Here is a 26740-nt window from a genome sequence, read left to right as displayed (position 1 = left end):
TCTAGATTTTCTATTTATTTGCATAAAGGTGTTTATGGTATTTTCTGATTGCAGTTTGTATTTCTGTGAGATCAGTGGTGATCTCCCCTTTATCATTTTTTATTGGGTCTATTTGATTCTTCTCTCCTTTCTTCTTTATTAGTCTGGCTAGTGGTCTATCTATTTTGTTAATCTTTTCAAAAAAACCAGCTCTTAGATTCACTGATTTTTTGAAGGGTTTTTCGTGTCTCTATCTCCTTCAGTTTTGCTCTGATCTTAGTTATTTCTTGTCTTCTGCTAGCTTTTGAATTTGTTTGCTCTTGATTCTCCAGTTCTTTTAATTGTTATGTTAGAGTGGCAATTTTAGATCTTTCCCGCTTTCTCCTGTGGGGATTTAGTGCTACAAATTTCCCTCTAAACACTGTTTTAGCTGTGTCCCAGAGATTCTGGTATATTGTGTCTTTGTTCTCATTGGTTTCAAATAGCTTATTTATTTCTGCCTTAATTTCGTTGTTTACCCAGTAGTCATTCAGGGGCAGTTTGTTTGGTTTCCATGTAGTTGTATGGTTTTGAGTGAGTTTCTTAACCCTGAGTTCTAATTTGATTGCACTGTGGTCTGAGAGACTGTTTGTTATGAATTTTGTTCTTTTGCATTTGCTGAGGAGTGTTTTATTTTCTATTATATGGTCGATTTTAGAATAAGAGCTATGTGGCGCTGAGCAGAATGTATGTTCTGTTGATTTGGGGTCGAGAGTTCTGTAGATGTCTATTAGGTCTGCTTGGTCCAGAGCTGAGCTCAAGTCCTGAATTTCCTTGTTAATTTTCTGTCTTGTTGATTTGCCTAATATTGACAGTGGGGTGTTAAAGTTTCCCACTATTCATGTGTGTGAATCTAAGTCTCTTTGTAGGTCTCTAAGAACTTGCTTCATGAATCTGGGTGCTCCTGTATTGGATGCATATATATTTAGGATATTTAGGTCTTCTTGTTGCATTGATCTCTTTACCATTATGTAATGCCCTTCTTTGTCTTTTTTGATTTTTGTTGGTTTAAAGTCTGTTTTATCAGAGACTAGAATTGCAACCCCCCATTTTAAAATTTTTGGCTTTCCACTTGCTTGATAAATCTTCCTCCATTCCTTTATTTTGAGTCTATGTGTGTCTTTGCACATGAGATGGGTCTCCCGAATACAGTACACTGATGACTTTTGACTTTTTATCCAATTTGCCAGTCTGTGCCTTTTAATTGGAGCATTTAGCCCCTTTACATTTAAGGCTAATATTGTTATGTGTGAATTTGATCCTGTCATTATGATGCTAGCTGTTTATTTTGCCTGTTAGTTGATGCAGTTTCTTCATAGTGTTGATGGTCTTTACATTTTGGGTTGTTTTTGCAGTGGCTGGTACTGGTTTTTCTTTTCCATATTTAGTGCTTCCTTCAGGAGCTCTTGTAAGGCAGGCCTGGTGGTGACAAAATCCCTTAGCATTTGCTTGTCTGTAAAGGATTATTTCTCCTTCACTTATGAAGCTTATTTTGGCTGGATATGAAATTCTGGGTTGAAAATTATTGTCTTTAAGAAGGTTGAATATTGGCCCCTACTCTCTTCTGGCTTGTAGGGTTTCTGCTGAGAGATCCACTAATTAGTCTGATGGGCTTCCCTTTGTGGGTAACTCACCCTTTCTCTCTGGCTGTGCTTAACATTTTTTCCTTCATTTCAACCTTGCTGAATCTGATGATTATGTGTCTTAGGGCTGCTCTTCTCGAGGAATATCTTTGTGGTGTTCTCTGTATTTCCTGAATTTGAATGTTGGCCTGTCTTGCTAGGATGGGGAAGTTCTCCTGGATAATATCCTGAAGTGTGTTTTCGAACTTAGTTCCATTATCTCCATCACTTTCAGATACACCAATCAAACGTAGGTTTGGTCTTTATGCATAGTCTCATATTTGTTAGAAGCTTTGTTCATTCCTTTTCATTCTTTTTTCTCCAATCTTGTCTTCACACTTTATTTCATTAAGTTGATCTTCAATCTCTGATATCCTTTCTTCTGCTTGATTGATTCAGCTATGGATGCTGCATGCTTCACAAAGTTCTCGTGCTGTATTTTTCAGCTCCATCAGGTCATGTATGTTCTTCTCTAAACTGGTTATTCTAGTTAGCAATCCCTCTAACCTTTTATTATGTTTCTTAGCTTCCTTACATTGGGTTATAACATGCTCCTTTAGCTCAGAGGAGTTTGTTATTACCCACCTTCTGAAGCCTACTTCTGTCAATTTGTCAAACTCATTCTCCATCCAGTTTTGTTCCCTTGCTGGCGAGGAGTTTTGATCCATTGGAGGAGAAGAGGCATTCTGGTTTTTGGAATTTTCATCCTTTTTGTGCTGGTTTTTCCTCATCTGCATGGGGTCTTTGCTGTTGATGACCTTTGGATAGAGTTTTTGCATGGTTGTCCTTTTCATTGATGTTGATGCTATTGCTTTCTGTTTGTTAGTTTTCCTTCTAACAGTCAGGCCTCTCTGCTGCAGGTCTTCTGGAGTTTGCTGGGGGTCCACTCCAGACTCTGTTTGCCTGGTTATCACCAACGGAGGCTGCAGAATAGCAAAGATTGCTGCCTCCTCCTTCCTCTGGAAGCTTCGTCCCAGAAGAGCACAGGTCAGATGCAGCCAGAGCTCTCCTGTATGAGGTGTCTGTCAACTCCTGCTGGGAGGTATCTCCCAGTCAGGAGGCATGGGGGTCAGGGACCCACTTGAGGAGGCAGTCTGTCCCTTCACAGAGCTTGAACACTGTGCTGGGAAATCCACTGCTCTCTTCAGAGCCAGCAGGCAGGAACGTTTAAGTCTGTTGAAGCTGCACCCACAGCCGCCCCTTCCCCTAAGTTCTGTGTCCCAGGGAGACAGGAGTTTTATCCATAAGCCCCTGAATGGGGTGCTGCCTTTCCTTCAGAGATGCCCTGCCCAGAGAGGAGGAATCTAGAGAGGCAGTCTGGCTACAGCAGCTTTGTGGCCCTGTGGTGGGCTCCGCCTAGTCTGAACTTCCCTGGGGCTTTGTTTACACTTGAGGGGAAAAGTGCCTACTCAAGCCTCAGTAATGGTGAATGCTCCTCCCCTCCACCAAGCTCCAGCATCCCAGGTTGACGTCAGACTGCTGAGCTGGCAGCGAGAATTTCAACCCAGTGGATCTTAGCTTGCTGGGCTCCATGGGGGTGGGATACACTGAGCAAGACCACTTGGCTCTCTGGCTTCAGGCCCTTTTCCAGGGGAGTGAATGGTTCTCTCCTGCAGAGAAAAAAACTCCTGCAGCTAGCTCAGTGTCTGCCCAAACGGCCTCCCAGTTTTGTGCTTGAAACCCAGGGCCCTTGTGGTGTAGGCACCTGAGGGAATCTTCTGGTCTGTGGGTTGTGAAGATCATGAGAAAAGCATAGTATCTGGGCCAGAGTGCGCCATCACGGCACAGTCCCTCATAGCTTCCCTTGGCTAGGGGAGGGAGTTCCCTGACCCCTTGCACTTCTTGGGTGAGGCAAGAAGAATCCCACTCTGTTTTGGTTTGCCCTCCGTGGGCTGCACCCACTGTCTAACCAGTCCCAATGAGATGAACCAGGTACCTCAGTTAGAAATGCAGAAATCACCCGCCTTCCGTGTTGGTCTGGCTGGGAGCTGCAGACCGGAGCTGTTCCTATTTGGCCATCTTGCTTGGGAATTCCAGGCTTTGACTTTTTTTGTTGTGCAAGCCTGTGTAGCTCACTGCAGCTTGTTCAGCATCCCAGCCTGAGCTCTGTCTGTTCTCCCACCCCACATGCATTTCCAAGTGCCCTCTGCTAGAGCCACGTTGTTATACCCCTCAAAAACACTGGCTGACTTGGAGGAAGCAGCCACTCTTTGAGATCCCTGGGGAAGTGACAGGACAACATGATTATCATATATCAACCCAAATTTCTGAACTGATTAAGGTGAAACTGCAGCACAAGGAAGAAAGGTCTTTTTATGAATGATAATGGAAAAGGTTAAAAAAAAAGGTGCTATAAGATTTTTTTTTAAAAAAGAGCAAAGTAGGGTAACCAAATTCAGAAGAAACTTTTGGAAAGGAAATGAAGATAAGGAAGGGGAAACTAAGGAAAGAAAACACATAAAAAAATAGGAAAGAAACACAAAAGACAAACATGTGAAGGCTAAGTTACTGATGGCAGACTCTTTCCTGGCATTCTGACTGACTGAAGGTGAAAGCTAGGTTTACTGTAACTACACCTGCCTCTGCAAGACACACAATTAACTGAGAAGCCAGAAAGAAAATACAGTGAGCAAAATCAATATTGCTTTCTGGTTGAACAAATAATAAGATACTTATTGAACTTGACACATACCTTTTCTTCTAAGTCCTTTATTTGTCTTTTCTGGATGTCTGTTTTATCTTCTAAGTCACGAATTCTCTGAAGAAAGAAAAGAAAAGAAAGAAAGCATCAGTAGGTAGTAAGTTGTGCAGAAAAATAATTCACCAAACGAAAACATGAAAATTCCTATACAAACCTGAATATTTGTACAAGCAGCTGGAAACATCACATTTATATTTTTCCCCACCCAAAAATGTGTTGCATGCTTCAGAAATTATCTATGCTTGTGGTAGAAAATCATTGTTGCTTATTATCTTTTCAAAAAATGTTTGCTACCCTTTCTACTGGGCCTATCCCTGTAGACCCCTTCCTAGTGAGGTGTAGATTCCACACCACTGATATTGAGTTTGGCAAAGAGACTTGTTTTGGCCAGTGGAATGCGAGTTGGAATAAGATTTGGGAATATCAAATCCTTGTAGAGGGTGTAGTGTGTCTCAAAACTAGAGAGCAAGAAACAAGCTTTGTTATGAACCATTTGGATTGAGATTTTGATTGTTCGTTACCACATTAAAAATGGCTGAGGCTGACTCATATAGATGTAAACAATCCAATTGTTCTTTCTTAACCTTTTTTTTCTTAACCCTATTTCAGCCTTGTTTCAGGACAGAATTTTCTCACAAAATAGAATTGGTAAATTCTCATAAAACAAAGTAGAGATTACACATCAACAAACATTCCCAGGAGGGAACTGGTAAATTAGGAAAACACCAGAACATAACAAACATAACACAAGTAATCCTACAGACGAAAAGTTCCAAGACTGTCTTTGAACTTACCTCTCAGTTATGTAACAAAATTCCACTAATTTAAACACCAAGTATTTGAAATCAACATTACATAACAATTATTTACAAGTAAAATAAAGTCTTCACATTTATATCTGGCAATCTAAAGGCTTTTTGTGTTCATGAACATGGTTATACAATGCAGGCTTCTTATTTAATACCTCTGCTGGGAATAATTAGAAAATAGAGAAATGGAGTGATTGAAGAAAACACTAGAAGCCAACTGGGATGATAACATAGAAAGAGAGGTTTTTATAATGCAATGGTAGGAGAAAAAAGGGGATGCTAGAACAAGGGGTACTTGAACTTGGAAAGCATATCTCCTTCTCTTTAAAAGAGTGGGTCTCACCTGTTTGTCTCTCCCTGCCCCAGTCAGGGACATCTGGCAGTTCCGCACATTTTTTTAAGGTTAGTTAATATGTTTATTTATTTTAAGTTGTGTAATTCAGTGGTTTTAGCATATTCACAAAGTTGTGCAACCATCACCATTATCTAAATGTCTTGAAATTTTTGTATTATCACAACTGGGAGTATGTGCATCTAGCATCTACCAAGTAGAAGCCAGAAATGCTACTAAACATCCGATAAGGCACAGAACAGCCACCCCTCCCCCTAAAAAATAACAAAGAAATATCTGCTTCAAAATTTCAGCAGTGTTGAGATTGAGAAACTCTTCTTTAAAGTAAGGGGGCTAAGGTTTGTGCAAGAAGAGATGGTGTGTTTTGGTCAGAGTGAGACCATAAATGTTAACCTTGAAATTATGCCATAATGAATGCTGGAGAGAGGGATGGGACTGGAATGTTGATGGTGTGTATATACATATGTGATGTGTGTGCTGGTGTATATTTCCATAGTGCTGTCAGTGCTCCATAGCTACACAGTAAAAGAATAAATTTGCTAATATTTCTACCTTCAGTGTTCAAGTAATTCCTTGGCATGTCTGCTGGATATGAAGGCAAGTCCTATATGGACAAAATCATGAATATGTAAAATTACTGCAGCATCCATTCAGCACCACGTCTACGCTTCTTGGGCACCTCCTTACATGCTCATGACTGTGCTGAATGTAATGGACAATACCAATAAGGCACCAATTAGTTCCAGATTTCAAAGAACTATCAGATCCAGATGGAATAACAAAATTAAATATAAAAGGCAAACAATGGAAAAAACTGAATAACTTTATCACCCATCTCCAGTTCCTAGTGTAGTGTTTAGCATGAAGAAGGTGTCCATACATTTTTTTTGTTAAATAAATGTGTTATGCTACATCATATGATGTACACTTGATTTCTTTTTGCTGAGATGAGATGTGTGGTGGACTGAAAAGAGAAGAGCTAGAACTAGGCCCCATGGCACCTGCATGTGCTTTTAAAAATGCCATTTATTATGATATATCATAATTATTTTTCTTTGTGTTAATCATTTTATATCCTTCTATGGATCCTACATTTTGTGGAGGCAGGGTCCATGGTGAATTCTCTGTCAGCACAGTATTTAGAACCTAGGAAACACATTTAAAGGTTTGACTGAATAAATGCATAGATGATGGAGTCAGATTCCCATAGAGAATATTTGGCAGTATCTGGAAGCTGGTCGAATAATGAAAGACCCTGTACATGCCTGGGGTGACAAAAATGAACAAAATGGACCAGTATCAGAATCATTTTAGGGGAAATGCCAGTTGGATGCGGTGTTATATTAATGCTTACAGGGAAAGAACAGAGAAGACTCCAGTGTTTCTAGCCAGAGTGATTTGAGATATGGTAATTCTACTGACTAAGACAGGCAGACGGGGAGAGAGAAGAGAATTAAGGATAAGAACTCACCAGTTCACTCTTAAATATTCAAGCAGAATTGTGTAATAAATGGTTAGTGATATATTTTAGAAGTTAGAGTGTATTACATAGTTATATGTGAAAAATCCTGGCCCACATCTTCTGGAATAATTCTATGAAACTCAGCCATTAATTAAAAGGGAAGAAGAAGAGTAAGAAATAACTGGGAAAGGCATATTCTAATGAACATTTGTTTAGGAGATGGATGGAAAATGTCAGCGAAACTCTCTGAGGTTCAGAAATGCAGTGTACTACCGACACTACTGGATAACTTAAACAAAATCAACTCTTTCAGGAGTGTAGTATCCTAGCTAAATGGTTAAAGACATACTGAAATGGAATAAAGTTTTTATCATAAATAAATTTAGATAACTATTAGTCCATCTTAAAAGTAAACACTTCTGTGTTTCCATGACATAACTCCCAATTTGTTGAAAGTAATTACATACTATTGCAGCACAAGAAATTTGTGCAGGGGACATTTCTATCCCCTGCTAGAAAAAAAGTGCACGAAGCAATGCAATGATGCCATAGAGTCTATTATTAAAGACTTTGAGTCTTTCCATGGGTCAAAACCCAAACCTTTGTGATGGAATCTGAAGGGGCATTAATAGGAACATATACGTATTTATCATTTCTGGGATGTGTGACTTCAGAATTCTCCACCTACTCTGGTAATCTGTTAGCCTATAAAATCTACAAAGCTCCTGCCTGCATCTGAAGTGTTCTAAGTGTCATGTCCCCCATGAATTGTTTTGATTTGCCTCATAAAGGAACCCCTTCTTGTTTTCCACTTACCATAATCACTGATGACCACACAATTCTTACCGACTATTCATGCCATCTGGATTTTGTACCAGTTGCTTCTTATAGCTTCTGAGGATTTAATACTATAACCTGACACTTTCAGTTGTGGAATCCTTATTGAATCTGTATTTTGACCAGGATCTCAGCCCTCAACTGTCAAGCTATGGCATGAATAGAGTTGCAATCAAAAATTTTGGCTGGAAATTAGTATTGGGTGCCTATTTTTAGCCTTGCTGATGAATCACATAAGTCATGGATGATGGTACAATAGTGTTCAGACACACTGGCCTTCGAGTTCAGCAGACCTAGGCTGTCATCCTGACTGTTGCTTACCATCTGTGTCATCTTGGGCAAATCACTTAAACATTCTTATCTTCAGTATTGTTATCTCCAAAATTGAGATAATAAAAATACTTACCTCATAGGGCTATTATGAAGATTAAAGGAAATGATGTAAGTAGATTCCTTAGTTTACTTACTGACATAAAGCAAATGTCAGTAAGTAAACAGCAGCTGCCGGGCTTTGTTGTTGGTGATGCTTGTAATGTGAACGATCCTTGTTTTCTTTTACACTATTCGGATTGTTATCAGCCTTGGTTATGGACTGGAGTGAGCAATAAATGGAAAGCACTATTTTTGCCCTGGAGAGTGTCCTACTTCCCTGCATAACGCAGATAATCAGACTCCATGAAATTCAAAGGGTATTTCATGAAAATGTAGTTCTAAAAATAGTAGCAGTATGCAGGCCTTCTGAAACACCAATTTTCTCAAGATTGAATTATTATAAAACTGTCATTTTTATATGTGCATGAAGGTAGAAAACAATGGTTATTTATTTTACTCTCTGAAAATAACTTGTATCTCCTGGGCTTCTCCATACCCATACTCAATACCGTGTACTTAGTACTAAGTCCCATTTGCTAGTACTAACCCTACGCAGAGGCAGTGACTCAGTCCTCACCTGATGGGCTTGCTGTAAGAGCTCCATTCTCTCCTGAAGAATCTGACAGTCATACTCTCTGCTCTTCCTCAGCATTTGCCGCCGTAACTTTTCTACTGCCGTCCTCAGCTCCTCTTGCTGTTTTTCACTTAATAATTCACCAAACTTGATAACAGTTTCTTGCTGTAGAGCATTGTACAAAGTAGCTTCTAGTTCCTGGATTCTCTGGCAAATAGAATTAGAAAAGTCTAACTTCGGAACTTGGCATTGATATGCGGTGTGGGAGTGTACGCTATGTATGTATATGTGTATGGCTGTCAACTTTAGTCTTAAAGGATCTTAGCAAGAAAATAATTTCAAAGCTTCTCTAGCCTAATTACACTTCTGAAAATCCCCTTTTATGAGATTCCGTAAGGGTCATCTAGCCAATCCATGAACTTCTTTAGTGAGGGAACATTTGTTCTTTCTTGGAACCCTACCCATTTTATATACTTTTCCTTTTTAGAGAGCCCTCACTTTGTTATAATAACTGTACTTCCTATCCTAAAGAGTAGCTGAGAATAAGTGTGTTCTCACTTCTACTTGACAGCTTTGGCCAGGTGCGGTGACTCACACCTGTAATCCCAGGACTTTGGGAGCCCGAGGCAGGTGGATCATCTGAGGTCAGGATTTTGAGAACAGCCTGGCCAACATGGTGAAACCCCATTTCTACTAAAAATATAAAAAATTAGCTGGGCATGGTGGTGCGCGCCTGTAATCCCAGCTACTCAGGGGACTGAGACAGCAGAATCGCTTGAATCTGGGAGGTGGAAGTTGCAGGGAGCCAAGATGGGACATTGCAGTCTGGCCTGTGCAACAAGAGCGAAACTCCGTCTCAAAACAACAAACAAACAAACAAACAAAACCCCAAAAAACAAGACAGCTCTTCATATATTTAAGGACACCTACCATTGTAGCCATACTTCTAGAAATAAATAGTCTAAGTTAGGACAAAATACTTAAAATTGGAGATATATTTTGTGCACAAAATACCGCTCCCATTCTATTAATACATGACAAACCGCTGGTACTTGAAGATGGCTTTATGGTCTCCAAATCTTTTTCTTGAAATAATATTAAGAAATAAAATCCAAAAATGACCTAAAGTTTTGGAATTGGTCTGCTTATAAGTTCTCTGAGATTTATAATGGCTGCTCTTATTATAATATTTCTCTGAGTCTTTCTTTTGTAGATGAAGGATCCACTGCCTCTTATATCTGTTTCTTTTTCTTTCTTTTTTCATATGCTTCAAATAACAGTTGCTAAAATCTACACTCTTATCCGTACTAAGTCTGACAGAAGTGACCAGACATGCTTTGGTGAGAAATATTTTCCAAGCTCTTGTCCTGGGCTAAGCAGATCTTATCTTATTAAGGATAAATATGGTTTTCTGAATGAGTACTCAGTAGTCTCAGGAGCCACATAAACACACAACTTAATTTCGTACAGGTGGAAGAGGCAAGGGTGAAAGGTAGAAGTGAAGCAAAATGAAGCAAAAATCACTTCCTTCTCTGTCTCTAATTAGCAATGAATGTCCATTCTCTTCTTTCCCCATCAAACAAGCTCAGAATCTCTTACTCATTTTGGAATGCAAAGACAAGTTCGTCTTTGTTACAAGCAGGGACTAAGTACTTCACTCCTTCCCCAAAAGTGACTCAAGCTGCTTCCAGGAAAGCATTATAAAAACCTCTGCTAGGAATTCTTTGAAATGTTCTTTAATTTGCTCTTTTTCTTTTGATTCATAACCATGAATTAATGTACAGTAGAGCATAAGGAGAGAAGAAATGTGAGCTATAGTTCAGTATGAAGAATTGTGTAATAGGAATTGTAGAGGAAAATGGATCACATGTGGCCCTTAATCAGCATAATCTTCTGTGGGAGACAAATGGCACAGCCCATTTACCATGGAAGCCTCAGCTGCTGTGGCTGGATTATGGTAGGCCACAGGATCTGGAGTCAGATCTACACACTACCCACTTATCAACTTGGGCAAAGTTCTTAAATTCTCTAAATCTTACTATCCTCATACATGAGATATGAATAATAATCATAATAATCGTACCTATATCTCACAGGTTGTTTTAAGAGATAAATGAATTAAAAATATGCATAACAAACATTAAACACATTATTCCACTACTAGATCCGCCTCCCAAATGATTGAATTTGATTTAATAAAATTTCTCTTTAATCTACACTGCCATTCAATCTGTTCTTCATCCAAATATCATCCACAACATATATTCAATTTTTTTTTTTTTTTTTTTTTTTGAGACGGAGTCTCACTCTGTCGCCCAGGCTGGAGTGTAGTGGCGGGATCTCAGCTCACTGCAAGCTCCGCCTCCCGGGTTTACGCCATTCTCCTGCCTCAGCCTCCCAAGTAAGCTGGGACTGCAGGCGCCCGCCACCTCGCCCGGCTAGTTTTTTTTTGTATTTTTTAGTAGAGACGAGGTTTCACCATGTTAGCCAGGATGGTCTCGATCTCCTGACCTCGTGATCCGCCCGTCTCGGCCTCCCAAAGTGCTGGGATTACAGGCTTGAGCCACCGCACCCGCCCTGTTTTTGTTTTGTTTTAAGACAGGATCTTGCTCTGTTGCCCAGGCTGGAGTACAGTGGCACGATCACAGCTCACTACAGCCTTGGCCTCCCAGGCTCAATGAATCCTCCCTCCTCAGCCTCCTGAGTGGCTAGCACTACAAGGTGCATGTCACCAAGCCTGGCTAATTTTTGTATTTTGTATTTTTATTTTTGTTTTTGAGATATAGGATTTCACCATGTTGCTCACATTGGTCTTGAATTCCAGGACTCAAGGGATCTGCCCACGTTGGTTTCCCAAAAGTGCTGGGATTACATGCATGAGGCACCATGCCTGGCCTTTTAATTGTTAATAATGAAGTGCAATGAAATATTTATTAGATATTATGAGAATATCTTATAAGAATCTTATAAGAATAAGTAAAGAGCTAGGAATGTATTTGTTCTAAAATTAGAACTGAAAACCAGTCAATGAATAAACTGCATGTCGTGATCTATTCAAGCACATAGCATGGAAAACTAAATAGGATACTTCATTTCACAGTACTTAACTGTAAATACTCTGGGTGTCTCTATCGCTTGTTGTACCTACCATATATGCTTGGTCAAGAGCTTGTTTTCTGTAGTCTAGTTCTTCCTCCAGATAGCCTTTTATTTTGCAGAACTGTTCCTATAACAAAGGGCCATATTGATAGAGTCAGCTTAGTTAACTCGAAAGTGACATACAGATTGTATTGATTAATGTTTCCTCTAATTCTACCATAAGACAAATCACTAGTATTTGTAGAGTCATAAATTTTGTCTGTTAGGGAAATGGTTCAATTCTCACAGTCTCACACAAGGAATGTGAAAATCAATGGAAAGTAGCATAAAAGATATAATGAAAAATCCACATAGAATTCTCTAAAAGATTTTTAATCTGAGAGCATGTGATTAAGTATAGATTTTGACTAGGGTTTAATAATAAGCCTATCTATGTAAATGTATTATGATAATATATTTTTGTAAGAATGTGATAAGGTGGAACATAGCCAGGTTGCATAATCAACAAGTTTAACTTATTCAAATTCATCTGTGTACAACTAGCAAACACAAGGACAAAAATAGCAATTTAAAAAGTGGTAGTGATTCCACCCACACTGCCGCTTAATGAGTGGGTGTCTGCCTTTGCCATAAAGCCAGTGTGAGCTGGGAAAAGTAAATCTGATGTTCCCTCTCTTGTTCTTAGTTTCTGTGTGCTTCTCACATTACGAGCATCTTGCCATTGGCACTTAAAACTATATCCCTGTGTACAACATAGTCCCAAGCACAAGTCAATTGTTTCTTTGGGTGCTTAACTGAAGGAACAAAGACCTCTTCACACTCTGAAGAAAAATTCAATAGTGTTGACTTTTGAGAGCTCATATATGGAGCAATTTTGCTGTTGACTCTGCTGGTGACTGCTGAATTCCAGCACCTAGAACACTGCCTGATACAGGCTAATCGCTTAATTAATATTTGTGCTTTTAAAGTGCTGTCAAGAGTAATTTTGAAGACAAATTGTTCATTTGGAAAGCTTTCTTGACCAAATATAAAATAAAATAATATAATATAATAACAAGCTGTTCTTTTTATATGCTTTGACATTGGAGCCTAACCTCTTAGTAAAATGTGAGCACTGTATAAAATATAAGCAAACAATTTATAAGCTATAATGTGCTACACAAATGCAAGTTGTTTTTATAGGATTCCCTGTCCAATAGGAATCCACTACATGTTTTCTAGTTATAATGATAACATTAATAATAATCTTGTTATAAATTTCTTTTCTTTTTTTTTTTTTTGAGACAGAGTTTCGCTCTTGTTGCCCAGGCTGGAGTGCAATGGCACGATCTCAGCTCACTGCAACTTCTGCCTTCTGGGTTCAAGTAATTATCCTGCCTCAGCCTCCCAAGTAGCTGGGATTACAGGCCTGCGCCACCATGCCTGGCTAATTTTGTAGTTTTAGTAGAGATGGGGTTTCTCCATGTTGGTCAGGCTGGTCTCTAACTCCTGACCTCAGGTGATCTGCCCGCTTCAGCTTCCCAAAGTGCTGGGATTACAGGCATGAACCACCACACCCAGCCCAATCTTGTTATAAATTTCTACGCATTGCTGTAAGTTAATAATAACCAATTTTTAGACTTGGCAAGTAAAAAGAAACTTTTAAAATTGTGGTAAAATGCACATAACATTTACAACCTTACTTATTTTTAACTCATTTTTAAGTGTACAGTTCAGTAGTACAAAGTATATTCACATTCTTATGCAACCAGTATACAGAATTTTTCATGTTGCAAAACTGAACTATACCCATTATACAACAGCTCTATGTTTCCCCTTCTCACTGCCTGGTAACTAGTCTACTATCTAAGTTTGATTAATCTAGCACCTCACATGAGTGGATTCATATAGTATTTATAATTCTGTGAATAGCTTATTTCACCTAACATAGTGTCCTGAAAGTACATCCATATTGTAACTTGTATGAGAACTTCCTTCCTTTTGAAAGCTAAATAATATACCTTAATATGTATATACCACCTTTTGTTTATTTGTTCATCCATTGATGGACATTTGGGTTACTTCTACCTTTTGGCTATTGTGAATAAAGCTGTTATGAACATGGGTGTGTAAGTATCTCTTCCAGACTCTGGTTTCAATTCTTTTGGATACACACCCAGAAGTGGTATTGCTGAATCATATAGTAATTCAATTTTGATTTTTTTTTGAGCAACCACCATACTTTTTTTCACAGTGGCTGTACCAGTTTTACATTCCCATCAATAGCGAAGAAGGGTTTCAATTTCCCCTTATCTTTGCCAACACTCGTTTTATGTTTTTGATTGTGGGAACACAGGGTCTTCTTGCTCTGTTGCCCAGGCTGGAATGCAGTGGTACAAAAATAGCTCACTGGAGCCCATCTCCTGGGCTCAAATGATCCTCTTGTCTTAGCTCCCTGAGTAGCTGGGACCACAGGCACGTACCACTATGCTGCTAATTATTTTTTGTAGAGATGGGCTCTCACTATCTTGCCCAGGCTGGTCTCGAACTCTTGTGCTCAAGCACTCTTCCTGCCTTAACTTCCCAAATTGCTGGGACAGGTGTGAGCCACTGTACTAGGTCTTTTTTTCTACTTTTTTTTTTTGATAAGAGCTATTATAATGGATGTAAGGTGGCTTAGGGATTTTTAAAATCAGAGTTACACCCTCCATTTCTGTAATTTTTACTTGTTAATTAAATACAGTGGAAAAATTATTTAGCCTAACAAAGGAAACATAAGAAAACTCAATTTTCTTCAGCATTAGTTTTGGATATTTTCCAAAACCTAACTTTTTTGGGGGGAGAATATAGCGTGAAATTGTTTGGTACTTCTGGTAATTTTTTTTCCATCTTCTGTACATAAAATAATAATGAAAAGATGACAAACTTTCATCAGTGCCAAATAAAACTGGTAGAGGCAACTTTAATTTTCCATTTGCCTTGTAGATTTTTCTTAATTTTTACAATATCTTATCTTTGTACTTACCATGTCACTTTCCAATTCCATCATTTTCTGGTGTAGGGCAGCCTCTGCTCCTTCAATCTGCTGGATCCACTAAGGGGTTAACAAGACAAAAGTGTTTGACATGGCTGCTTGATATGGTGTATATCTGTGTGCCCCCATGGGGTGCTCAGTCTCCTCCCCTTATATTTCAGGAAGCAGACTGAGAACTGAAGCAAAAACAACACATTTTTTGTTTTGTTTTGTTTTTGAGACGGAGTCTTGCTCCATTGCCCAGGCTGGAGTGCAGTAGCGTGATCTCAGCTCCTGCAACCTCTGCCTCCCGGTTTCAAGCAATTCTCTGCCTCAGCCTCCTGAGTAGCTGGGATTACAGGTGCCTGCTACCACACCCAGCTATACGGGGTTTCACCATCTTGGCCAGGCTGGTCTTGAACTCCTGACCTGGTGATCCACCTGTCTCGGCCTCCCAAAGTGATGTGATTACACGCGCAAGCCACCGCGCCTAGCCCACATTTTTATCTCATAGTTCAGAAACTATGAGATAAATACTATGGTCTTCCTTGTATTCATTCATTCACCCATTCAACAAATGCATTTATGGATGACTAGCAAGTGTCAGGTGATGTACCAGGTCCTAGGGCTGCAGTAGTGAACCAGACCAACAAGACTCCTACCCTTACTGGAGAACACCATGGGAGGCTTTCTTGTAAGTGATAATTGCACTGGGCTCCAAAGAATGGGTGAGAGATGACTGGGAAAAAGTGAAGAGGAAGTTCCAAGTGGAAGAGACATCATGTCCAATAGCTCTATTGTTGGAGGAAGCAGGATGAGACAAAGAATGCCAGGTACACTGGAGAATTGGGACAACGGTAATTTTTCAGTATATAAAACTGATTACAGCAAAGTGGGGAAGAATTATTTTTGTGAAGTGGAGGTGTTTTAAATCACATAAAAACTTATCTTTCCCAGTACTCAGAATATATGATATTTATGTTAGCATTGATAAATACTCTGAATGCAGACTTTGAATAATATGTGACCCTACCATATACAGGTTTTTATAGAACAAATTATTATAATGAATCTCTAGCAAATTAAATGTCAGCTTATATTTTAGGGAAGCAGTTGGGCATAATAATTAAGTGAGTTCTGAAGACAGACTACCTTGACCGTAATTTCAATTCCAGCTTTTTATGGGTGGGTGGCATGGAAAGGTTACCTGATTTCTCTAAGTTTCAAGTTTCTTGTCTGTCAAATGGGATTAATAATAAGTAAAGATTAAGGAGGTAAATAACATGAGGCAGTATCCATTGGGTATTGCATGTACCAGTGGTATCTCACTACAAGAGACTTCTTTTTGTTTTATTTTTCTTTCTCTCTTTTCTTTCTTTGTTTCTTTCTTTCTTTCTTTTTTTTTTTTTTTTTTTTTTTTTGAGACAGAGTCTCGCTCTGCCACCCAGGCTGGAGTGCAATGGCAAAATCTCAGCTCACTGCAACCTCCATCTCCAGGTTCAAGCGATTCTCCAGCCTCAGCCTCCCGAGTAGCTGGGATTATAGGTGCACACCGCCATACCTGGCTAATTTTTTGTATTTTTAGTAGAGATGGGGTTTCACCATGTTCCTCAGGCTGGTCTCGAACTCCTGAGCTCAGGTAATCCATCCACCTCGACATCCCAAAGTGCTAGGATTACAGGCGTGAGCCACCGCGCCCGGCCCCAGATAGTTCTTTCTAGGTTACCTGTGACAAATTTTGCAGCATAGCAAGCATTTCTACACACTACAGCCTTGATACTTACAAGGGGATACCATGTTTAACTACTCCTTGGCTGTGGGGAACACGGTGAAACGAAAGAGGCATGCCTAGGCTGGAGAGATGCTAATCTCTCAGTTCTTTGTACACACACGTGGCTTCTCCTTGAAACAAATTTCAGTCAGTCATGGGTTTTGTGTAAATAGACTCATAATGCAATTGTACCCATCCAAAACCTAAAATCTTTCATCTTGCTTGCTGTCCATTTGTTATTAAGAAACATATTTTTACAAATCATGTTTTTAAGAGTACTGTGAACTAAAGTCATTATATCATGAGCGTTAAGATATAGATTTGTGTGTTGGTTGCTGTTCCTTCCTACTTGTGTAATCAGGACAAGTTATTAAATATTCCAAGCCTGAGTTTCCTCATGTATAAAATAAAAACAATGGGACCCCAATGTATATATTATTTGGGTGGTGGATACACTAACAGCCAAGACTTCACCACTACACAGTGTATCCATGTAATAAAAGTACACTTGTACTCCTTAAATTTATACAAATTAAAAAATAATGGCAGCTATAGAATGGTTGTAAGGAACAGTGGGATAATGTACTTACCGCATTGAATGCAGTATCCAGCCTCTACTGTGTTCTCACTCAAGGTCACTGCCAATATTTTTAATACAAAGTGACAATTGGGTTTGTTTGTTGGAATTTTGTCTAGGCTCAAACTCTGGCTAAAGATCATACTCCCATATAATAGTGTGCTATTCAAATTGGTAGTCTCAAAAATTCATTGTGGATATTTAGAATTACTTGGATGTAGAAACTTTTATCTGTGAATCCCGCAGACAAGAGGTAAGTTTAATCTGTGCATTGAGAAAGTCTGCACAAAAGGCAGCTGAACAGACCGCGAGCACTTTAGGGCAGGCTTGTAAGTCTTGTTCATCTGGTTCCCAGCTTTCTACCACAATGCTAAGCACAGAGTCATCACCCTGTATTTGTTCAGCTGGTCCCTATACCTGTGTTGCCAAAAAGGTAAGCAGAGGCATGGGCTAATTTGCCTCAGCTCCGACAGCCCAGCTCACATGGGGTCTGCAAAGCCTATTTCCTGCAGGAGGAGTTAGGTGCAAGAGGTAAGACTATGGGCTTTGGAACCAGACTGCTTGGGTATGAATCCTGACTGCATCAACTTCAAGCTGTGTGACCTTAGGCAGTTATCTACCTTTTTTTTTTTTTGTGCTTCAGATTCCTTGTGTGAAATAAAGGTCACAATAGTACCTAGTCTTCAGCAGTTAGAAAGTGCCTGTCTCAAAAGGAGCACTGCGCAAGTCTTGATTCTGATAAGTACAGTTGTTGGTTCTGATGGTATAGTTGTACTGCACCCACACAGCCAGGGAGCAGAAGATATTTCTCCCATCAGTCTCAGTAAATGTGAGACACACAAGGCTGTATTTCCTTTCTTTCACCTCCTCAGTCCTCATCTTCCATAGAATCAGCCTATGTGTTGTTTGTAGCCTAAACCAAGGCGATTTTTTTCTTGCAATAAAGAATTGCAGCCCTTCATGATTCCAGATGAATGAGGCTCTCTGGCTATCATTGCCAGATGATAGCAGCACTGGAGGCACAGACTGTGTTTTTTTCATCTTTGTGTTGTCACTGAAATGGTGCCTTGTGAGCATTCACAAATTCACACCTTTGCTCCTTCAGTTAACATTTATTCATCACTTAGTACATGTGCTGGACTGGTGTGAAAAGCTAGGGCAAAAAACAGGGGGTGGGGAATGGAGAGACACAACTATTTGTCCTCATAGGCCTTAGAGTCTAGTGCTAGTTAGATGGGGTGATATGACAAATGCAAATGGACAGTGCAATGTAATTGTCAAAAGTCTTGGGAGCAGTAGCACAGGCTACTGTGGGATCATAGAGCAGGAACACCTAAGGGGGCTTGAGTGAACAGGCAGGCTTCCTCATGTATGGGGAGGTCTGATGATCAAGATTTAGCCAGGCAGAGGTAGAAAGACAAGATGGGAGTATCTTCCATGTAAAAAGATCAGTGTAAAGGACCAAGAGTGGAGAATGGAGGCAGAAAGAGAGAGAGAGAATGGAGGGAGAGAAGGGAGAGGAAACACTAGAGAAATAGATAAGACTCAAATTCCAGAGGGTCTGTATGCCAAATTCTAAATTTGGACCGTCTGTTAGAGATAATGCGTCATTTGCTGGGGAGGGATCAGAGAAAGTGATCAGATCTGTAATTAAACTGTGAAGGAAGTAAGTGTTTTTAAAAGAAAAAAATCCCAGTTTTCATGTTATTTCACATGTAAATACTTCAATATGTATCTAACAGATAAGGCCTTTCTATTAAAAAAAAAAAACCCACAAGGTTATCGGTACACTTTACAAAATTAACAGTAATTACTTTTGTCATCTGATACCCAGTCCACATTAAATTTCTCCAGTTGTCAACAATATGTCCTTTTTAAAAAACACCTGGTTAAGTGTCTTTTTATTTCATAGCTTCTTTGTTCTCCCTGTTTTTTCTTTATTTCACTCTTTTGTTTGAGTAACTTAACTGTCATTTGACCTGTAGAATTCCCTCATTTCAGATTGGAGAGAGCTGATTGCTTGTTCTCATTTCATCCAACCATGTGCACATGACTCTCAAGTATTTACTGGTACTTTTTTTTTTTTTAAGGAGATGGAGTTTCACTCTGTTGCCTAGGCTGAAGTACAGTGGTTACTCACAGGCATGATCATAGTACACTACAGCCCCAAACTCCTGGGCTCAAGTGAGCCTCCTCCTTCAGCCTCCAAAGTAGCTAGGACTATAGGCACATGCCATCCAGCCAGGCTTTATGCATTGATTCATGAAGTACTCTGAATACACTAATTTATCTGGCCATTTACCAGATTTAGACACAAGGTGGAGCCAGAGCACAGTCAGTGTTGATTTTCTCTTGACAGTCTCTCTGTCGGGCTTTCTGAATGAGACAGCAATGAGCCACTACTAAGCCCTAAGATCAGCTGGGAGTGATGGTATGTACACACCCCAGGAAAAGTCTATGACAAAAGCAATGCTCCAGTTTATCACCACCCCACAAAACTCTTCTTTGTTGGTTTCCCAGCTTGGTAGGGATTGTGTAAATAATGTAATCCAGAAGGTTTTCTGTTTTTAAAGAATTATATATATATATATATTTTTTTTTTTTTTTTTTTTTAATTTTTTTGAGACACGGTCTCGCTCTGTCCCCCAGGCTGGAGTGCAGTGGCGCGATCTCGGCTCACTGCAAGCTCTGCTTCCCGGGTTCACGCCATTCTCCTGCCTCAGCCTCCCGAGTAGCTGGGACTACAGGCGCCCGCCACCTCACCCGGCTAATTTTTTTGTATTTTTAGTAGAGACGGGGTTTCACCGTGGTCTCGATCTCCTGACCTCGTGATCCACCCACCTCGGCCTCCCAAAGTGCTGGGATTACAGGTGTGAGCCACCGTGCCCGGCCAGAATTATATATATTTTTAAGGAACTTCAAAGCAAAAATTATCCACCCACCCTGAATCAGTGCATAGACTTTTCTTTTGGGTGTTCTCATTCTATCTGGCTTGTACCAGCCTTAAAGATAAAACGTGTGTGAGGTATTCACACACAAAGTCATGTGCAGAGAGAATGTCCTTCACACCCTAGCCTGCTCTTTCAGTATTAAGCCAGACACGGAAATGATTTGAAATGTTTGTACGACTCATTACCTTCTCTGCCAGGGACAGCACAGTGCTGGCCTGAATTATGGCCACTTGTTCTTCATTTCTTAAATTCTGTAAAAAATAAGAAAGGCCATAAGCTGAACATACTGATATTATTTATCCCAAAGAAAATACTGTCTGACCGACTGCTACAGAGCATTCTGTATAAGCCTGTATAGAAGCTTAACAAATTCCTATTCTGTTATGTAATACTTCTGAACAAAGAGTTAATCAAAACCTGGAAGAAGTATATTAAACCTGATTTTTTTATATCTCCTTAACACTGATTTGATTTCTGTGTCACTGGAGGCATATTTTATTAATAGTCATGTTATGAGAAAAAAAGAAACCAAAATAGAATAAAGAACAGTCTCTTCATAGAAATTTTGATGTAACTTTACTAATTCTGTTCTCTTCTTTGATAATTTTTCCAGGGAAAAACGATGATTACTTCAACCTACAAGCACCATTCACCTACTATCACAATAAATGGTCCTCCTGCTGAATTAATGTGCCTTGACCCTGTCTGGAAGGTGTTTTTAGAAAGAAAATGGATTATAGCTTTCTGGTCCATTTTTATGGCACTGCCAACAGCCCTAGTATTTAGCAGCCTTTGCAAATGCGTGACTGATTAATTTCACACTGGATGCCTTTGAGCCAGAGTCAGACAGTAATTAGCTTTGCTCACTGGAGATGTGGTCGGCGTTCAAACCTGAAACCTGCCCACAAAAAGCACTTTACAGGCCTCATTTCTGCTACTACCTTCCAGAGATCCTTACAACCCCTTAGCCAAGTTGTTTGATAAATTGTAGATTCTTCCCAAGGAGCAACATCCTTAAGTGAACATGGCATCTCATCTTACACACGCTGCATTGTTAAGTATTTCTTGCCTCTGTTTAGGCAAATTCATATCTATACTATACTTAATCAATTCTTTACTTACCCCATTATCGCCCAAGATGTCAAGCTGCTTTATGAGATCAGGGATGTTCACATCCTGCAAAATCAAGCAGAAACTCCTGTCAATGACAAATGTAGCCTACTATTCCATCAGTGCCTGAACATGAAGTTAGAGGAAGAAATTTCAGGGCTTGAACTTCCTTGGGATGTTTTCAATCTGGCACACCTAGTTTTAAGCTTCAGTTTTGCTTCTTACATGCTGTGTGAACTTGGGCCAGGTACTTAACAGATCATTCTTAATTTTGCTAGTTGCAAAATGGAGATAATAAATACCTACTTCATAGTCTGAGCTGATCTTCAGGATAAACAGACTGTGTGTGAAAGAGTCTAGCATGTAGTAAAGGACTTGGAATATTCTCATTAACTTTCTTCTCATGACTGCCAACCCTTTTTTTTCAGTTGTGATAGACTTTCAGGTATAAAAAAGTAATAGGTAATAAATATAAAGAATCAACCAATTTCATTCTAATTAGCAAAATTCTGACCTGATTGAATTTTGACTGCCATGTAGAAAACTATAGTGCAGCACTATTTTTTTTTAAGGTGGCTAGCATTAATTTCGTCTTTTATTATTACCCCTGTTCCTTGAGTCAGTTTGAAGCAGCTGAACTCCATTTGAAAGAGTTCATTGGATTAGGCTGTTTGTGATTTATCTGAGAAAAAAAGCATCGAAGGAAAAGGCAAAGAAAATTGTTTTCATTTAATTACAGTGAAATTCGAAAATTGCTTTGGTTGACAAATTACCGTGCCACCCAGGAAGGCCAGAAGTTTAAACACCAGGACAATGGTTTAAGATGGAAGGCAAGGAAGCACAATTTTACTATCCAAGTTTTCTCCCACTTTTTACTGTATTAGTACTACGTTCTCCTCTTACTCATGTTCAAACAGCAGTACAATAGAGTCCTACCACCAGGAAAGGGAAAGTCTAGCTCAATCGAAGCAAGTATATTTGGCAGCTCAGAGTGGGAGCAGGAAGGGCCATGCAGAAGGTAAGGAGAGACCAGGAATAGCAGGCAGCATCCCAGCTTTACCCCAAGAATGGATATTCACTAGGTGATTTCACTACTCTGAAGGACAATGTATTTCCCCGGGGGACAGAGGCACCTCAATTCAACTCTAATACTTAAAATAGTATCCAGTAGCACTAAAAAGGTAATTAATTCTATTTAATATGCAACCTGTTATAAACCCTAAACCCTTCCAAAAGAGGAATCCTCCCTAAATTAAACACATCAAAAGAGATGATGGACCAGATGACTTCAAACATCTTCTAACTCTGCAATTCCATGCTTATGAATTCCATAGCACCTAGAATGGCTCAAAGAAGGGACTCCAACTTTTCTATCCGGCAGACTTGAAATATATTTCTTGAAGTATTAAATTGATTTCACATTTCTCCCAGGTAATTAAGGCTAATTTTGATGCTGCATCTTTCTTCATATGACTCTGTTCTCAATAATCACGGATGCCTGTGTGTTTTCTGTTATCGTTTATGCATCTGTCACGCATTAAAAAATATTCTGTTAATTTTCTAGTAGATGTGACTACTTTCAATTCCTACATAGTTTGCCTCAAAATGATGACATCCAGTGAATGAAAGACAAAACAGTCATTAGCAACCTCCCCTTTTCCAACTCCCAGTTTTTCTAATCTCTACAAACATAAAAAATTAAATATCTGCCTACCTTAACACCTTCTTTCATACAGTAGATCTGTAGAGCACTCACACCATCTGAGAATGGGTGAATTTGGAGATTAAATGGAGGGGATCGTCTCTCTCTCTCCTTGAAATACAGTGAAGAATATATGGAAATTAAAAACAAAACTGATTAATTAAACACTAAACCAGTGGTCTCTTTATGCTATTTCAGCAGTTTATTAATGTCATTTGGCAAAAAGAAAAAAAATTCAAACTCAAGATGTTCATGATTAAATGTGATGGAAAAAACTGACTAGTCAACTAAGAGATTGAGAAGAAGAATTTATAGATGGTGTCATCCATTCTTGCAAATTTTTTGGTCAAGGAAATGCAGGAAGTGGAGCTCCAGTTTAAACTGTATGAATATTTAGAGCTTTCAAATATCAGAGCGTGGTCTTGCCATGAAGTTTTATGGCCGCTAACAGCCTTTTGCATATTCAATCTATTCAAGCTTTATGAGTAAGATATGTGGGCTACAAAAGAATGACTCTTCTTCACTGAAGCCTACTAACACCTAACTTTTTATCCAGACCTAATTTGAAATAGCCTAAAGAAGAAATAACTGGCAAAATAACAGAAATCAAATGGGAATTTTTCTTAAACTTTATATATCAACATACACTGAACCAGATCCTAAGTCAGCTTCTGCAGGATACAATCAAAATCTGATGTTTCTATGTTTTACTTGCAAAATAAAAACAAACACCTGAAATTTGGTCAGATTAATCAAGGTATTTTCTAAGACAAGTTACCTTGCTTCTTAGCCTTTTTTTTTCTTTTTTTGCGTAAATGCATTAGGGACTAAAACGTTTACTTATAAATTCACATTTACCTACAAAATATTTTTTTGTATAGCATATTTTGAAATACAACTCTTGAAGTAACATGTTTTAATGAGTCAACATTTAATTAAGGATGGACGTGAGTATTTAAAAACAATGAAATGTTGAGGATGGTTGAAATCTATTATTTAAACTTATTTAAAAATTATTTATTAGTCTTGCTTATAAAAGATAGTAGTGCTGAAAAGAACAGTAACTAAAGACAGTTTTGAGTTGCCTCAAAGCATTACCACTTACTAGTCACATGACTTAGGCAAGTTAGTTAATCTCAGTTGCCTCCACTATATAATTTTGAGGGTGATCATGAGGTCCAAATGAGAGTATGAATCTGAAATGCTTAATTGAGCACCTAGCTCCTCAATGTGCTCAGTGCATGTTAATAGTTATGATTATTTTTATTATCATCATCATCATTTCCTTACTTCTAGCTCTAGGTTTCGAAACTCCAGCAGCTCATTCTGGTCTCTGGCGTCCTGTAGTTCCTGTTGTAACCGGTGATTTTCTGCCTCCTGTTTTTCTATCTAATAAAGTAAATCTTGAAGTTAGGTAAGCATTGCAAAAACCATCTACAACTTTGCAAAGCAAGCATGAATAGTGCTCAGTTTACTCAGTGAATAAGTCTTCCAGACCATGAAAAAAATTCCCAAGTAGATGTGAATAAAATAAGTCTTTGGCTTTCTTTCTAGTTATCCTTCGGTTGAGTTTTTTGAGTCGTGGAGAAAAATGCCAGAAGATGTCTCTGTTCCTTGGAATTAAAATCTAGGAATTCTGTGAATAGTGAATCTGAGAATACTCACTTTGCCCTTGTGATGGGTTAGAGACAGTCTACTAGAACTAAATTTAACAGTATACATAAGGGGACTGATACTTCTCATTTCTCAACTTACATTTGTAATAGAAATTTTTTTAACAGCTCTCATCATATATATAACTTTGCTGAATTTCAATTACTACAGAAGAAAGCCAGCTCTTTAACACTGAATTCAAAAACCTTAATAATGAGATTATCACCTAGCTTTCCAGTTTTAAATATTTTCACTCTCATCTCTATACAAACACACTCACACGTGATCATGCAAACACTAGAATCTAGAAACTGTGGCCTACCCAATGAACTGACTACTCCAGGAACTCTGTATCTACTCAGCTCTGCCTGAAAATGGCTCACTTTATCTCCTTTGCTATGTGAGAAAATTCTACACTTCTTTAAACACCTTAAAGCTAAGCTCTTAAACATTAGCGCTTAAATAAGCGCTAATGTCCATAAGAGCCTTCCCTAGTCAATTCATTCAGAAGTGATACCTCTCCTTTTGTTTTCCTCTAGACTTTCTTATAGGACCTCTAGTATAACTTGAGAAAGCATGAATTTCAGTTAGTTACGTACAAATGTACCTTCCCCTATAGACAGGGTTCATGTCTGAGTCATCTTTGGATTTGTTTTTTGAGATGAAGTCTCTTTCTTTCCCCCAGCCTGGAGTGCAATGGCGCAATCTCAGTTCACTGCAACCTCTGCCTCCTGGGTTCAAGCGATTCCCCTGCCTCAGCCTCTCTAGTAGTTCAGACTATAGGCGCCTGCCACCAGGCCTGGCTAATTTTTGTATTTTTAGTAGAGACGGTGTTTCACCATGTTGGCCAGGTTGGTCTTGAACTCCTGACCTCAGGTGATCTGCCCCCCTTGGCCTCCCAAAGTGATGGAATTACAGGTGTGAGCCATTGTGCCCGGCCGTCATCTTTGGCTTTTAAGGAATTAGAAAATCTTTATGAAGTACAATGGATTTTGAGGTTCCCTTGATATTAACTGTGTGGGTGGGCATTACGAACAGCAATTATTTAAAATCTTGAATTTAGAAATACAAACCCAGGGCCTTTTTAACATAGGATGAATTTTACTTTCCCAAGTATATACATTTGCAGTTAAATATTTAGTTTCATTTTCACTTCCGCCATCCTTTTATTTTACTTATTTTATTCTTAGAAGCCTGAGTATAAAAATTCCTCCTTTAGCCCAAAGAGATTAAGACTAATGGAAATCAGATAGAAGACATAATGGGATTTTTTTTATGATAAAGAAATATAAGAACACTTATTACTGGGCATCTCTGAAACTAATAGGGAAAGAAAGATAGGGAAATAGTGAGAAATTATATGACATTAATAAATGTAGTCAAGTTTTCTACCCTAGATATTTGTGGCCTAGTAAACTTTCAAAAGTTTGTAGAAGTTAACTTAAGATTATAAAGGAGATTCTACTTTCTAGAATCTTCTACTGAATCAATGGTGCAATATTTGAGGAGACTGCTGGTTCTAGTGGTTAATGAAACAATTAGATCAGTGGTTCACAGATTGTAATTCATTCAATGCCAACAGTTTCTTTATAGGGTCGCTTAACCTTCCTGAAAACAACAGTTCTCGATTTTGGAATACCTGCCCACTCTGTATATGACATATACATCATCTATATATCTAAGTGATGAAAGCATCAGCTCTGTCTCACAGCATGCAAAGCAAGAGATAGGATGTCTTCACTTTGCCAGACTAGAGGGGAGGCAGGGCAAGCATCTTTTTCCTCCTTCTCATGCTTACCAGCCAGGATGTTGTGGTTAATTTTTATTACTTGTCAAGGATAAGAAATATTCATAGAAACAATTCTAAAATAATTTCTGCCTAACTTTGGACTGACCTACACAATTATTTCCCTTACACAACTGGGCTTTCGATTTCTGTTTGTGTCAAACATAATATAAGATTTTTTGTAATTTAAATTAGCTGGGTGTGGTGGCACATGCCTGTAATCCCAGCTACTGGAGAGGCTGAGGTAGGAGAATCGCTTGAACCTGAGAGGCAGAGGTTGCAGTGAGCAATCAGAGATTGCGCCATTGCACTCCAGCCTGCGCAACAAGAGTGAAACTCCGTCTCAAAAAAA

At 38.9% G+C, this 26740-nt stretch overlaps 2 protein-coding genes across 8 annotated transcripts in view; one reads left to right on the top strand and one right to left on the bottom strand.

Annotated features, from left to right (window-relative positions):
* JAKMIP2 (janus kinase and microtubule interacting protein 2) overlaps positions 1–26740 on the bottom strand; it is a 188108-nt gene that overhangs the window by 20074 nt on the left and 141294 nt on the right. For all 7 annotated transcript variants that reach the window (XM_023226954.1, XM_023226958.1, XM_023226959.2 and 4 more), the window contains 8 exons: positions 24240–24338; positions 22962–23060; positions 21260–21313; positions 20323–20388; positions 14851–14919; positions 11896–11973; positions 8751–8954; positions 4333–4398 (listed from right to left, as the gene is read on the bottom strand). In XM_023226954.1, the coding sequence (XP_023082722.1) occupies positions 4333–4398; positions 8751–8954; positions 11896–11973; positions 14851–14919; positions 20323–20388; positions 21260–21313; positions 22962–23060; positions 24240–24338 (735 nt within the window). The remainder of the gene's footprint in view (positions 1–4332; positions 4399–8750; positions 8955–11895; positions 11974–14850; positions 14920–20322; positions 20389–21259; positions 21314–22961; positions 23061–24239; positions 24339–26740) is intronic.
* LOC116418773 overlaps positions 1–26740 on the top strand; it is a 103481-nt gene that overhangs the window by 49209 nt on the left and 27532 nt on the right. The window lies entirely within an intron of this gene.

The sequence above is a fragment of the Piliocolobus tephrosceles genome, chromosome 4, assembly GCF_002776525.5.
Source record: "Piliocolobus tephrosceles isolate RC106 chromosome 4, ASM277652v3, whole genome shotgun sequence".
In the NCBI taxonomy this organism is placed as follows: Eukaryota; Metazoa; Chordata; class Mammalia; order Primates; family Cercopithecidae; genus Piliocolobus; species Piliocolobus tephrosceles.
This window is presented reverse-complemented; position numbering and strand designations above follow the sequence as displayed.